Source organism: Scyliorhinus canicula, chromosome 16 (genome assembly GCF_902713615.1).
Source record: "Scyliorhinus canicula chromosome 16, sScyCan1.1, whole genome shotgun sequence".
NCBI lineage: Eukaryota > Metazoa > Chordata > Chondrichthyes > Carcharhiniformes > Scyliorhinidae > Scyliorhinus > Scyliorhinus canicula.
The window spans coordinates 118,533,919-118,549,745 of record NC_052161.1 but is presented as its reverse complement, the minus strand read 5'-3'; the positions used below and the strand labels follow the sequence as shown (position 1 = coordinate 118,549,745).

General features: G+C 43.8%; 2 protein-coding genes across 3 annotated transcripts in view; one reads left to right on the top strand and one right to left on the bottom strand.

The window, feature by feature from the left end:
- Positions 1–2,471: 2,471 nt before the first annotated feature.
- Positions 2,472–15,178, bottom strand: LOC119950837. Of its 2 annotated transcripts, XM_038773674.1 has the most exons (5): positions 15,029–15,178; positions 12,568–12,692; positions 7,540–8,449; positions 4,347–4,520; positions 2,472–2,714 (listed from the first exon to the last, which is right to left on the bottom strand). In XM_038773674.1, the coding sequence occupies exons 1-5, from the start codon at positions 15,082–15,084 to the stop codon at positions 2,549–2,551; spliced, it is 1,431 nt and encodes a 476-aa protein (XP_038629602.1). In that variant the 5' UTR covers positions 15,085–15,178; the 3' UTR covers positions 2,472–2,548. The 2 variants fall into 2 exon arrangements, with proteins under 2 accessions (XP_038629602.1, XP_038629603.1); XM_038773675.1 differs by lacking the exon at positions 12,568–12,692 and having other exon boundaries at positions 15,029–15,111.
- Positions 15,179–15,326: 148 nt separating this feature from the next.
- atad3 (ATPase family AAA domain containing 3) overlaps positions 15,327–15,827 on the top strand; it is a 68,960-nt gene continuing 68,459 nt past the window's right edge. Inside the window, exon 1 of the mRNA XM_038821746.1 lies at positions 15,327–15,594. Within this exon, the coding sequence (XP_038677674.1) occupies positions 15,363–15,594 (232 nt within the window). The 5' untranslated portion in view covers positions 15,327–15,362. The remainder of the gene's footprint in view (positions 15,595–15,827) is intronic.

Sequence of the window (15,827 nt, the reverse complement as noted above, 5' to 3'; positions counted from 1 at the left end):
GGCTCGTTGCCTGCCAGCCACAGTGGCCATTCTCCCTAGCAACCTTGCCGCCCAGAATTACAGCTGGGGCCCACCGTCTCGGCGGGAGCTTTCACAACTTTCTCGGGCTCGCTCAAATTTCAAATCCTGGAAGCAGTGCAGAAAATAACCAAAACTACCCCATTAATGATAATTGCACAATAACATTATCATCAGTAAACGCTCTGCCCCCCAAAGTAATGATATCGGCACACTGCCTACCCATCCGAAATCATACTAACATGTAAAATTAACGTTACAGTTACACCTCCAGATTGCATTAAACCCTGAAAGGTTCGGGTTTTCACACTTCAGCAAACCTGTTCTATTCATTAATATTTACCATGATTTTGATGAATTAAATAAATTATTTCTGCCAAAACTACAGTCATCGTACCCAAGAACCCCCCAACACTAAGCTGAAATTGCTGTATAGAAAATATAGTAACTAAATTTAAATACATCAGTGTGAGGCTGTGATGTCCACAGTGCCCGATTCATCAACTTGAGCATTTGATATGCACTAAAAAGTGTAAGAAATAAGAGAAATAGGCTTTTTGGCCCTTTGGGACTGCCCCACCATACAATGATCTTCTCATTCGGCTACACTTTCTTGCAGAAAACAGCCAGACAACTACAGTCCTGATAGATTTATATCAAAACTTAACAAAATAAATACGGCTATCAGGAATAACATGGAGTTTGTCTACTTGGTAATGATCTAATAAATAGCAGCCAACGGGTACAAAAGGGGATGATTTTACCTAACTAACCTCTTTTGCTTCCTTGAAGATGGCATGCCATCCCAAATGGATTGTAGAAAGCCCCTTGTTGAGCAGCAGAGGTACCCTAATAAAGATGTTGAAGTTTAAACAGGTGTACAAGTGAACCTGCTTCTTGAGGTATTTAATCACTGTGAAGCAGAAATCAATAAAACAAAAGAAAGGTTAAATGAATTGTGTACAATAGAATAGAAACCAAAGTCATAATGAGCCAGTGCTCCAGGCAGTTCACATCTGGCCCCCAAGGCTCTGGGGAGATAGTCAAGCATTGGAAGTGACACAGAGCTACTGGGCTGATCCATAGTGTCAGACAAACAGAGTTATGAGGAAAGGCTGGAGCTCCATAGAATCATAGAATTTACAGTGCAGAAGGAGGCCATTCAGCCCATCGAGTCTGCATTGGCCCTTCGAAAGAGCACCCAACTCAAGCCCATGTCTCCACCCTATCCCCGCAACCCAGTAACCCCACTTAACCTTTTTTTTTGGACACAAAGGGCAATTTAGCACGGTCAATCCACCTGATCCGCACATCTTTGGACTGTGGGAGAAAACCGGAGCACCCAGAGGAAACCCATGCAGACACGGGGAGAATGTGTAGACTCCACACAGACAGTGACCCAAGCCAGGAATCGAACCTGGGACCTGGAGTTGTGAAGCAACAGTGCTAACCACTATGCTTCCGTACTGCTACCGTGAGCCTTTCAACCTTGAAAGGAGGTAACTGAGGGGGTAACCTTAATGCATAATGTAATAAGTTATGCAATAATAGAAAAAGTTAAACAAGGAACTGTAGGTTTTGACAGCAGCACAAGGAGTTGAAGGTTTAAATTAATGGAAGGCAAATTACAACTGATGTCAGGAACATTTGGGTAGGGTTGTGCAAACAAATACCAATTGTTGATGGAACAGTTGGATACTGTGATGGGAATGAGGGCTGGAGCTATAGCATCTTTGTCCCTGAGTGAGCTTAGATGGGTCAAATGGCCATTCATCATATGCAGTATCACAGGATACATACGCACTCGCAATCACAAACAAAGGAAGCATGTAAACAACTTAAAAAGGACAAGGCTACAAACTCATTCACTTTTTGACAAAGAGTTGGAATGATTCCTGCAAATCTATTTATAAATTTTGCATCTTCACATGAAGTTGCAATTCCTTTGGGGCACAAGTGCTTGCTTGGGAAAAGTAAAGCAGCCTGGGAAAAATGAATCTGGATCAGACAGCAAACATCTTCTCTCCAGAAGAGAAGTTTCAAGAAATCATTCAAATTCTTTACATTCAAATTCTGTGTTTTTTGGTGATGCAATGACTATACCACCAATCTAACAGTGGAAGCTACACAATGTGAGATGCTGCTGCAGAGCAGTGACTCACATTCTGCCTCTTTTCAGATTGCTAACATTTGCAGACAGCAGCTCCGTTCCATCGGTGCTTTTTTTTTGATGCTACTGGAAATCTAAGAAACCACTTCTTAAACTTGACCTCACCCCACAGTTATGGGCACACCGGCATATTCCTTAAACCTGCTTCACTCCAACTGGGATTATTCAACCCAGGGTGAAATACTCATTCCTGGTGGAGATCTAACACTTTTGTTTATAGTGCTCTAGTGTTTCAATGAGACCGGACTACACAGAGTAATATTACATCACTTTCACACTGATGCCCTTTAAAGACATTTTGTATTGATTCCTGGACGACAGAATGTTGGCCGAACCAAGAGAATAATCAACTGTTGAATATCACGCAGAATCTGGATTTCTGTGACAGCCATTTGGTGTGAAGTCCTTGGACGCAGAGAGCAGATCTTCCCGATAGTTGAACAGAGACTGCCAGTCATTGCTGTTTCGGAGCAGTTCATTGTTCTTGTGAGCTTCATAATGGAAGCGAGATCCTTTCATTTCATACCTGAAAAGATGCAAAATCAATCTCCTCACAATTCATCAAGAACAAACTGATCCCAGAACAATGATCCCAAAATGTTACAGATCCATTTGGGCACAAGAAACTTCCTTGACCTATCTCAAATGTAAAAATATCACTGGATCCCCAAGAGATTGCACTTCATAAATGTGAGATTCTGGTGTTGTCATAAATCATGGTACCAAAGGTGAAGTAATTTTTAAACTAGTGTCTGAAATTCAGATTAAATTATACTTGTTAAATTTCTCTCTATTAATGATTTCTGTTTTTTAGAACCTGATGACCTCTAAAAAAATTGGTGGCTGATTCTAGTTTGTTGCTTTCAACCTAGCACATCATTTTGTTGCCAGGAATGACAGAAACTGTCTAACTGCAACAAGACCATAGTAATATTCCTTTTAGATTGTAATTAATCCTAGAAATCTGTGATTTATAACAGACTGGAAACAGACCAGACACTGATGATTTATAAGAAACTGTAGTTAGTCACAGGTACCTGTGATTAATGGTCTGTATATAAATTATACATTCATGTATCCTTGGTTTGTGGTGATAGTGAAAATGAATTATGCTTTGTTCTTCTGGCTTACCAGACCTCGTAGAGTAGAATACTGACAGCAGTCAAGCATGTTGCTTATATTCTGTATTTTTTTTTAATGTGTTCATGAGATGTGGGCATCTCTTTATTGCCCATCCGTAATTTCCCTCGAAAAGGTAGTGGCATGCTGCCTCCTTGAACCACGGCAGAAATAGCCTCAGTTCTTCAGAAAGTGCTGCAGAGTGGCTTGAATAGGGTGATGGTGCCTGTGAACTGCAGTGTCCCCTTGGGATATGCAGTGCCTTGTTGATCTTTTGGGTGTTATCTACCCTCTTTTATTTATTTAGTTTTTGGTTCCCCTAACTTGGATCAATTTACTAGGTAAATTTAACTCTCTTTCTTTGACAATGTTGGCACCAGCCTGGTGATCAGAGAACAATACAACACAAGGGACCATTCAGCCCATCATGTCTGTGGTACAACTATTCAATTAACCCCACTCCCCTGCTCATCCCCATAGCTTTATTTTCCCTTCACATATTTGTTCAATAACATTTTGAATATTATCAAATCTGTTTTCATCACCATTTCAGGCAGTGCATTCCAGATCACAACTTGCTGTGCAAAAACAATGTTTCCTCATGTCACCTCTGGTTCTTTTACCAAACACCCAAATTGTGTCCTCTGGTCACTGCCCCTTCTGCCACTGGAAATGGCTTCTCTCTATTTACTCCATTTGACCATTCATGATTTTGAACACCTCTGTCCAACCATAACTTTTTCTTCTGGAAGGAGACTCCAGCATCTCCAAATCTCTCCACATCACAGAAGTACTCCCATCCCTGGTATCCTGATCTCTTTTGCATCACTTTTTAAACCGTGACATTCTTCCTAAAGTGTGATGTTTCAGCATTTTAGGAGTACTATGCCTCCACAAAATCTCTCTCCAGTCCTCAATAAGCAACAGCAGGGAACAGTGGGCTCTTTAAAATCTCCTGCATTGTGCCTAATTTGAAAGGGACCACTATCAGGCCAAAACAATTCAGAACTGCTTTATGCCTGTCACATTCCTCACTTACCACTTGGGCTGTGGGCCCCGGATTCTCTCCAGTTCTTGTTGCCGTTTTATCTCCAGGAGTAACTCTTCCTCTACACGGAGGCGTTGCAGCCTCAGATGAGAGAGTTCTTGTTGGTACGGAGACATTTCCACCAATGATTGTCTGACATCGCCATCTGCCAGCGACTGCAGGAACCTACAGGAGAGCAGAAAAAAGTAGCTGATACACACAGCGCTTCCGTCGCAAAATACATCTTTCCTCAGTCGGTACTATGTCCTGGAATCACGGAATATTATTTGTTTCTCTTCTTTACTTCTGTTTTACTTCACCAAAAGTAATCTCTTGAAATGTAATCAGCTTTTCGAAGAAAAAAGTTTCACCCTGAAGGATTTGCCTTCTTGGCCATTTATTTTGAGCTGTTCTTGTTAAACTTGTCACAGCATCCATTGCTGGGCGATTTTAAAAGGTTAAACTATTCAGTATGGCTAATCAGACATTTTCACTTTGATTTAAATTAAGATTTGCTGCAGTTTGCATAATTTTGTGATTTTAGGCTCAAGTTAAAATATGATGTGAAGGCAAAATAGAAGAGATTAGAACACTAAATATTAGATGACCAGCTACAAATGGACTGCCCCCCTTTTTGCATGTAATTTTGTCGACAAAAACAAATTAGGTGGCTCTCTGAAGCTCAGTGGGTTAAAAGGCCAGTGAAAATTTAACACATAAGCTAGAAAAGGTTGAGCGTTGAATCCCTAACCTGTACCAAATTAGCCCATGTCAGGGTACTACAATCGGCCTCAGTGCACTTGGGCTATACGGAGGCGGGAGGAGGAGAAACAAGAGCAGCTTGGTGTCGTAGTAGTGCTGCAAGAAGAAATCATACAGAGTGGCAGGTGCGGAATACATACATAGAATTTACAGTGCAGAAGGAGGCCATTCGGCCCATCGAGTCTGCACCGGCTCCTGGAAAGAGCACCCCACCCAAGGTCAACACCTCCACCCCATCCCCAAACCCAGTAACCCCACCCAACACTAAGGGCAATCTTGGACACTAAGGGCAATTTATCATGGCCAATCCACCTAACCTGCACATCTTTGGACTATGGGAGGAAACCGGAGCACCCGGAGGAAACCCACGCACACACGGGTAGGATGTGCAGACTCCGCACAGACAGTGACCCAAGTCGGAATTGAACCTGGGACCCTGGAGCTGTGAAGTGATTGTGCTATCCACAATGCTACCGTGCTGTCCCTAATACAAAGGGAAAGGTGCTGCAGTAACACTGCTTTGGGTAGGGGCAGGGGTCACAAGAGGAAGGGCAGGAAGTGAAAGGTGGAAATACTAAAATGCAATAGTATTAAAATGGTAAGCTGGATCAAGTCACTCTGCCCATTTGGTTTTGTGCCCAAGAAAACCGAAGGAGTCTTCTTAGAAAAGATCCTAGGGATTAAGCATAATTTTCAAAAAGTTTTTTGGAAATAAGAACTGTACAAATGTGCGGGACAGGAAGGTATCCCTATTTATAAAGGGAAAATGTTGTAATCACAGACCAGCTAGCCTCATGCCAATATCAGGGAAACTATCAGAGGGGGGCAAAAGTGATGACATAAGATAACACTTAGAAATGTATTGGCTAATCATGAATGACTGAAGAACATGAAGATTTGCCGGAAAACTGAAAGTGGAATTCAGATGGAGTGATTGCAGGGAAAGACTAAAGGATATGGGTCGGAGTAAGAGAATGTTGCCTTTCAAACTCACTGGAATTCTTTGAGGAAGTGACAGGCCTTAGAAATAGAAATTCTATGGAAATGCAAATTGAATACATTTTAATTCATCAATACTTTTGGTACCTTGCTATACCAACAATTGGTCCATGGGATAGGAAGGCATTGATTAGGAGGCAGGTTTCTGCAGTGGACTGAAAATTGGCTAAACAAATTAAAACAAAGGGTGTTTGCAAATAGTGATGGGTTATCAAAGGTAACTGGGTACCACAGCGATCAGTGTTGGGGCAGTACGTAAAATGTTTGAGAAAGAAGACTGCGTTAACATTTGCAGGTATTATCAACTTGAGGGAAAGAGGAAGTTAGAACAATAGAAAAGGGATCGGAGAGTACTGATGGATAGTTCACTAAAAGATACAACATAGTTGTCATAGGATGAGTAGCCAAAGAAATAGAGCACAAATCGCTGGAGGTGAATCTGTGTAAAACATTGGCACAGTCACCCATGGAGTGCTGTACACTATTCTGGTCAATCTATTACAGGGACAGCCATGCATTGGAGGCAACACAGAAGAGGACAATGAATCTGATAGTTAGCTTAAGCTTTGGGAAAAAGCCTGAAGAAAGCATGATTTCTTACTATGGATAAGTGATGGTTCAGGTGAGATGTTAATCAAGATTCTTAAGGGAAAAGATAAATTAAGTGCCAATGAAGTGTTAAAGATCACTTAACTCTAGAACCATGGGACACAGTCTCAAATTAGATGGGGAAAAGTACACAGTTTTAACATCATGTTAACAAAGGATGTGAAAGATGTAGATTGGACTACCTAGGGAGACCATGGAAGCAAATAGAAAATGAAAAATGGTAAGGGAGAATTGAACAGATTTTTAAAAAAAAAATGAATTTAGAGTACCCAATCACTTTTTCCAATTAAGGGGCAATTTAGCGTGGCCAATCCAGGTTAACCCTGCACATTTTTGGGTTTGTGGGGGCAAAACCCACGCAAACACGGGGAGAATGTGCAAACTCCACACGGACAGTGACCCAGAGCCGGGATTGAACCTGGGACCTTGGTGCCGTGAGGCCGCAGTGCTAACCCACTGCGCCACCGTGTTGCCCCTTGAACAGATATTTAAGGTATTTGGCATACGAGAGATATTCATTTATGGTCCTGGATAGACTGCCCCAGAACCTTTCCCAAATCTGTATTTCTTTACGCTCCTTAGTTGTGGAGCAGTGATGAAGGTATCAACAATTGAAACATGGATACCTCAGGCAGTGAAATTGATTATAACCTAGCTTCAAACTGAAACTTCAGTTTATTCCTAGCTATCATTTCGGAGGGTCAGAGCTGAGACTGTGGGCTTTTGACTGTTTGTTCATTTAGCATCTGCTGCTGCCTCCTGAAATCACTAATAATATGCGATTACTACAACCATGTTTGCAGCAATATGGCACAGACTGCTGGAGGAAGACTACCTTTCACTGATTTCCTGAGATGAAAGAGATGACACAGCTGGAGCTGCACAACTGTACGTAGTCCACAAGTTGTCATCCAGGCTCTGACTGGGCACAAGTTGGGAGCTCGAGTTGAACACTCCTGGTCTACAGGAATATGATCGGGTGAGTCTGTTGGAAGTCATCTTCTTGCTTCCTGACCTCTGCCTGTTAATGGGTGGAGGGGGCTTCCCACATGCATTTACTTTAGCAGAACTTGGTCTCCACACGGGTTTGGGAGACTGGGAGCGGGACTGCTGCCAACGGCTTCTTTTAGAAGCTGGGGACAGAGATCGTGATCGGATGCTTCTCAGGCGTCTGAGAGTCTGAGGTCGGTCTCGGAGAAATGATGATCTGGTTATTTCAGGAGATTGCGGTCGGACAGGAATCTGAGGAGGAAGAAGAGCTTTCACTCCAATTACATGCGGTGCACCCATCCTCAACGGAAAGCTTGCTCTGTAGGCAATGTCCACAGGCGAGATGGTGGAACGTCCGTAATTTCTGCTGGAGAGCTCGCTCCCAGTGAGACCCACCACTCGATCAACTGGTGACATGGAGCGAAGAGGAACACCATGGTCTTCAGGCGCTGGATATCGGCCCAATGACTGCACTAAATGCCTCGGCCTCAAAAACCAATCCGATTCATCAGGATTTGTTGCTTGTCCACCAAGATCCCCCTCAAGCAATGTCCCATCAGTTGAGGCTAGCCAGTCACTGCTTTTGCCACTGGATCTAAAGATGCTCTCCGATTCTCCTATCTTCTTGTACTGTGTCAATAATTCAGGGTTCAGAGTCTCAGTCAGGCCTTTTACCTGTACCTTCAGTTCACTTAAACTTTGTTCCAACTCATCAATGCTGGGACTGTCTTTCCTGCTGCCAGACACAAGCATCTCTAATTTAAAAGATACAAATAACAGCAGGTAAATAACACAAAATCAACATCAAAAACTAAATGAAAATGATTTGGTTCACATCCGGACAGGATGCTCCAACACATGACATTTAACAGGGAATTATATAAACATTTCAAGGAATAAATTAGGTTATAGGAAAAGGGCAGAGAAATTGATGTAGATAAGATATCTCTGATACAGAGGATAAATGGCCTCACCTTGTATTGAAATGTCTGTCATTACTCAGTGGGACATGACAGCTCCATCATTTGGTGCTACACAACAGTGATTTGTTAATGTTAATGTTGCAGAGCACATCTAAACAATTGGGCCTCATTCTTTAAAGCAGTTTTAATTCTGCATTATTTTACAGAATCATCACATGTGATGAGCATCAAACTGACCACAGAACCATATGAAGTCAAAATAGTATAAATGAAACCTGTATCATGTAATGATCATTCAGAATCCCGAATACCCATTGGGATAGAAATGTAACAAATAGAATTATGAAAAAGATTTAATAGTTCAAAGTACCCCAAACAACAAATGTAACAAAGAATAAACGATACTCCAGGTTCTAGAGTTGATAAATATAAATTCTTCCTAAGATTATTCGTAAAAGCTCAGCAAAGTGGCCCACAGAGATAACATGGTGCTCTAATGACCATTATTCTGACCATATTTCAAGATTTATTGACGCCAGAATTGCAATTAAACACAGACAACAGGTCCTGTGAAGGTCCCCATCCATTAAAAAAATAAGGATCCTACAACTATGAATAGGCATATTTAGAAATAGCTACTGCAGACTAGTTCCTTCAAGGTTAAAAAGGTACCAGGGTATCATCATCCTTAAGAAAAATATATAAATCTAGATAAGAATAGCCGTCTCGAAGACAGGTGCTGAAAAAAATGTACTAAAAGACACTGATTCAAATAACACAGCACTCACTCTTCTGTTTTGTAAAGAGGGTGCAAAGGTTTTGTTCCTGCCTGTTTTGTCAAACAAGTCATTCTGGACTTTGTAAGTTGGCTTTCTTACTCTGTTAAACGTTTTGCAGTAAGAAATACTTATGGATATCCATGTTTAAGTATATTTCTCTTTTAGAAATGACAGTCTGGTAATAGACTTACATTTTGTACACTCTGTACATCTCTTTTATATTTTAAAATGTTTATAATCAAAAACCCCACTAAAATATAAACTGTGTGTGTTACATTGAGTAAGTTTAAATTCTAAGAAGCTCATTCGGAAAAGTCGTAAGAGACAAGTATCCACCCTGAAAGAGTAACGGTTTAGTATGAGCAACTTACCTGGGGAAACCCCACCAGAAAATAATGGAAAGCTGTTTAGCTATGTCAGAGCTTTAAGAGTAATCTCCCCCGAATGAGAGCTGTTCGCTGTTCTGTCTAGGAATATAATGTTCCCTCATTCTGCAGAAGCAGATTAAGATCAATCATCCAGGTCAAGAATCCCAAATCATTGACACACAAAATCTAGTATTAACAGGCAGCTGATAAATACAGTCACTGCAAAATGGATGCAGGAGTGTTGTGTGTACCTGTTGCACTTTGAGCTGACATCATGCTAATACAATACCAATGCTTCTGTAATAATATTACAACATAAGAGTAGGTAATTCAGCCCCTCTAGCCTACTCTGCCATTCAATACAACCCCGGTTGATCTGATGTTGGCCTCAACTCCACTTTCCCAGCCATTCTGCATAAACCTACAACAATTACTAATTAAAAATCTGTCTATCTCCTCAAATTTACTCAATGTTTCAGCATTTCCTGCAGTCTGGGGTAGTGAATTCCACAGATTTGCAACTCTTTTGAGGGAAGCAATTTCTCCTCAACTCAGTTTTAAATCTGCTACCCCTTATCCTGAAACTATGACCTCTCATTCTAGATTTTGCCTTAAGAGGAAGCATCCGCAGTACTTTGTCAATACCTTTTATCATCTTATATACCTCAATGTGATCCCCCCTCATTCTTCTAAACTCGAGAGAGCGTAGGTCGAAACTGCTCGATCTCTCTTCATAAGACAAACTCCTCGGGCGAGATTCTCCACAAATGCGGAGAGTCGTAAAGGCTGCCGTGAAACCGGCCGTGTTTCACGGCAGCCTTCACGCCCGTTCCCGGGACCCGATTCTCCCCCCCCCCCCCCCCCCCCCCCCGCGCCCCCCATCGGGGCTAGGAGCAGGACCCCGGGAATCACGGCGCCATGGCCTTAACGACCGTCGTTAAGGCCCAGCGACCAAGATGACGCGCGGCCGTCTCCAACCTGCGCATGCGCGGGTGATGTCATCACGCCATTGACGGAACCCGAGCATGTGCGGTTCCGCATTTCTCCACTGCCGCCCGACAAGATGTGCGTCCCTTTTGGACGCAGGCCCGACGATCGGTGGGCACCGATCGCGGTCCTGTCCCCTCCCGAGCACAACGGTGGTGCTCCCCGCCCCAAACGGGCCTCTGGATGCCCCAAACGGGCATCCAGCACCCGTTTTTACGACGGCAGCGAACAGGTGTGTTTGCTGCCATGAAAAAATGGGCGTAAAGGCCCGGCCGCTCGGCCCATCGGCCGCGGAGAATCGCCACTCGTCGTAAAAAAACGGCAAGCGGTGATCCGTGATGTGGGTCGGGCGAGGGGGGGGGGGGGGGGGAGAATAGCGGGAGGGCGTGAAAAATGTCGGGAGGCCTTCCCGCTATTCTCCCAACCGGCGCGGGGGGCGGAGAATCGCGCCCCTCATCTCTGGAATCAATCAGTGAACCTCTTCTGAACTGGAACTAATGCAACTACATCCCTCCACAAATAAGAGGAACAAAACTGCACACAGTACTCCAGGTGTCTCACCAATGCCATGTACAGTTGCAGCAACACTTCCCTACTTTTATACACTATTCCTTTAGCTATAAAGGCAAAAATTCCATTTGCCTTCCTCATTACCTGCTATACCTACATGCGGGTTCTCCGTGGTCGTGAAGTACAGTCTGTGAAACAAATGGCACATTACTTTGTGCCAAAGGGAATTAAGAAATAGTAAAGCTGGAGTGATATTGAGGATCAGAACTGTCTGCAGTAAGACCAGGGTGAAAAAAATGAACTACCCTAATTGCAGACTTGCCAGTACTGTTGCAAGAGGTTCTGGAGATCAGTATAAATGGATGTCACTGAAAAAATGCATACTATCACACCTCTGATGAGATGCTGTACGTTTTTCAGGACTTGGCTTCTTAACCAGTGAGGTTAGTGTAGGAGTATTATGCAAAATATCTGGTATATACATTGGAAGGCGACAACTTTTTTTTCTTTATTCCTTCATGGGGTGTGGGCATTACTGGCAAGGCCACAACTTGCTGCCCATCCCCAATTGCCCTTGAACTGAGTTACTTGCTAGGCCATTACAGAGGGCTCTTAAGAGCCAAGAACATATGTGGTCTGGAATCACATGGAGGCCGCACCAGGTAATGATGGCAGATTTCCTTCCCTAAAAGACATCAGTGAACCAGAGATTTTTTAAAAACAATAATCGATGGTGTCATGGTGACCGTTACTGGGCTTTCAATTTCAGATTTATTGACTGAATTTAAATTCCACCATTTAATGTGGTGAGGTTTGAATGCATGTCCCCAGAGCATTAGCCTGGGCCTCTGGATTACTATCACTAGCCCAGTGAGTGACATTACCATCAGGCCACCATCTCCCCGATATGCAAGATGGTGACAGGGAAGCTTTCTTATTGTTCACCTTGTGCCCACTTCTCAAGTTATTTCTGCTCTTTTAAATTCTTTATCCCAGAGGACTGTGGATGCTTAGTCGATGAATCTATTCAAGACAGCGAGTGACTGATAGATTTTTGGATTCTAAGGGTATGGGGAAGGTGAATTTATGGTGGAAGATCAGTCATGATTGTATGGAATAATGGAGCAGGCTCAAAAAGCAAATGGCCAACTCCTTCTTCTATTTCATATGCTCCCTCTCCATTAGTAGCACAGAAGCTATTTTGTCAACCCCAAAACAATCACTCCACCAGCATTCTTAAGGCCTGATCCAATCTTGTGCAAATTACTGATGACAAAGCTTAATTTTGTGTACTGTAACATTGTACCCTTCAATTCTTCATCCATGGAAGTCTTTGCTGAGCTGCTCCAGGTTGCTGATGGGTCTCTTGGTATTTGTTGGTGTGTGGTGAATGTCCTTTGGGAGCTTGTAAGATAACTATTTGGTTTCTTCCTGAAAATGAAACAAATATATCCACTACAACAAAAGCAAAATATCACAGATGCTGAAAAAATAACAGAAAATACTGGGACAACTCAGCAGGTCTGGCAGCATCTGTGGAGCAGCAATTCTTCTCGAGGAAAATTTGCATTCAGTGAGGTTCCACCAATAGCAGAAAGGTACATTTTGTTGAGAACATTCAGAATTTCACTTCAGTTTTTCGATCCTTTATGTCTGTACAAAAGGGCAGATGGGAGCCCCATTTTAACGCCTCATCCAAAAGTGGGCAAGACTTGACACTGATGCACCAACCTAGAACAAGTCCCTGGAGGGAAATTTTAATCGCTGAACTAAAGTTTACACAAATAAAAATTTCATTTCATCACCTGTCATTGCTGGATTTGGGAATTCATTTTTAAAAAGTGTTTTGGAGAAATTAATTAAATTCTTTGTTTTACATTGGTTTTCAATAAAGAAACTCAATTTTTAATACCCAGGAACAATAACTCTGACTTTGAAACGGTTTTAGGAATCATATTCCATCATAATGTCTATTTTTCCACAAAGAAAATTACAGATCAACTTGAATATTAAGTATATTTGACCTCTTGATTTCATTGCCAACACTGTAAAGTGTCTCATCTACCTTGGCATTTTAATTGTCAAATTTAGCTACACATGTCCTTTCTCTTCCAAATACTGACTGATTTATTGTATATTGCTTGTGCTTCTTGTTCACATTTCTGACTTAGGAGACAGAGGCAGCTACTCGTGTTCAAATGGCCTGTCTAAACATCCCAGCAATGAGCAAAATCCAAACTGGGCTATAATGGGCTATAATGTACAGTTAAATGTACAGTTGCCGGCTATTTGAGAGCCCACTCTATAAAACAATTGGCCATTTGAAAAATATTTTTCCCACTATGTGGGTAATACTGGTAAGATCACATTTATTGTCCTTTTGTTGTCCAGAAAAAGCAATGTCAGGTCTTCTCCTTGAACTACTGTAGTTCTTGTGATGATAATGTTCCCACAAGGAGATACTGGGCAGGAAATTAGAAAATGTGACCCAACAACCAACAAAATCAAATTAAAGTCATGACAATGTGTGTCTAGGGAGAACACGTGGGTGAGAGTACATCAGTGACACTGGCACTTTTCTCTTTATTGGTGATAGAGGTAACCGTTGGCGAGTTAATACAGTGCAGAGACTATAGAACCGACTTCAGGACCAGAAACACCGCTTAAAACCTGCTAATGCTTTATTTTAATCATAATATCATTTAAAACCCACTAACATTTTATTTTAACCAGAAACCCTGCTTAAACTCCATTAATGTTTTATTTTAAGTAGAAACACCATTTAAACCCTACTAACGCTTTATTCTAACCAGAAACACCTTTTAAACGGTGGCACAGGGCCGCATGATGAAAATGAAAATCGCTTTATTGTCACAAGTAGGTTTCAATGAAGTTACTGTGAAAAGCCCCTAGTCGCCACATTCTGATGCCTGTTCGGGGAGGCTGGTACGGGAATCGAACCGTGCTGCTGGCCTGCTTGGTCTGCTTTAAAAGCCAGCGATTTAGCCCAGTGAGCTAAATCAGCCCCTTGAAAATCACTTATTGTCACGAGTAGACTTCAATTAAGTTACTGTGAAAAGCCCCTAGTCGCCACATTCCGGCATCTGTCTGGGGAGGCTGGTATGGGATTCGAACCATGTTGCACAGTGGTTAGAACTGCTGCCTCACAGAGCAAGGGACACGTTCAATTCCAGCCTTTGGGTGACTGTGTGAAGTTTGCACATTCTGCCCATGTCTTCGCGGGTTTCCTCCGGGTGCTCCAGTTTCCTCCCACAGTCCAAAAATGTGAAGGTGAGTTGACCTTGGGTGTCCAAAAGGTCATATGTTGTTACAGAGTTACGGAGATAGGGCGGGGCAGTGGGGTGCTCTTTCAGAGAGTCGGCGCAGATGTGATGGGCCGAATGGCCTCCTTCTGTATAGATTGTATGATAAACTCTGCCAACGTTTTATTCTAACTAGAAATGCAGTTTAAAACCCGCTACCGTTTTATTTTACTCTTTAACCGTTTACATCCTCTTTACCCACTTCCAAGGAAAGTAAACGTGAGAGTATCCACGGAAATACAATCCACATAATTAATAGTAAGGGGGAATGAGCCTCCTCAGAGATATTTAAACAGTCTCACAGCTGCCATGCAGCCGCCTCGGCGTCCATAGCAACCGCCCCAGCAACGGCCCGCAGGGACGGTGCACAACCACTCCAGCCCGGGAGCCGTCATTCTGGGCTGGTTACCGTCACCGAGGTGAGGCCTGGACGCCGTCTCCTACCTCAGTGGGCTCCTGAGACCGTGTAGGACGAACTCCAAATCGGTGCTGAGCGCCATGACCGCCGGAGCAGAAGCCGACTCCGAACACCCAGCCTCGCCCACCCGCCCCAGCTGACCTCTGACCACCGCGGGAGGCCAATCAGAGTGCAACCTTCGCTGACGCGGACCAATCGGCTCTCGGCATCGCCCGGCACCTCGATCAATGGCGGCGGCGCCGCTCGTCGACCAATCGGTGCCTCTGACGACTCGGCTGCTTGGCCAATCAGAAGCGGGGTCAGGGGGCCGCGCCGGCGCAGTAACTGTGGAGGTCACCGCGCGCGTGTGGAGGCGCAGCCATGTCCTGGATCTTCGGCTTGAACAAGGGGAGCCAGCAGGGCTCCGGCGAAACAGGCTCGCCCTTACCGCCCACACCTCCCGCCTTACCCCCTGGCGGCAGCAGCAGCAGCAGCAGCAGCAGCAGCGGCGGGGGGAGCGATGGCTCCGACCGCAACAAAGACAAATGGAGCAACTTCGACCCGACCGGCCTGGAGCGCGCGGCCAAGGCGGCCCGGGATCTGGACTCCTCCCGTGAGTGTCCTGGGCTCGGTCGACATTCCACATAGACCAGGGGCTGACTCGGCCCTGGCTCCTGTCAATTGCTTCATTCATCCCTTTGAATGATTTGGATTGGGGAGGGGGAGAAGAGAGACGGCCTGTGACCTTCAGCCTGGCTCCCTGGATCGGAACAGCCAGGCCGCAGGGGACGGGATTGGTCTGAGCGGGTTTATATTTTTATATATTCCAGCCACGAATGTCTTCGC

Coding starts and splice junctions, on each gene's coding strand:
- LOC119950837 (XM_038773674.1), bottom strand. CDS start 15,084: ATGGCGCTCAGCACCGATTTGGAGTTCGTCCTACACGGTCTCAGGAGC. Junction 8,450..12,567: donor CATGGATGAAGAATTGAAGG/GTACAATGTTAC, acceptor CTTTTAAATTAG/AGATGCTTGTGTCTGGCAGC. Junction 2,715..4,346: donor CGGGGCCCACAGCCCAAGTG/GTAAGTGAGGAA, acceptor GCATCTTTTCAG/GTATGAAATGAAAGGATCTC.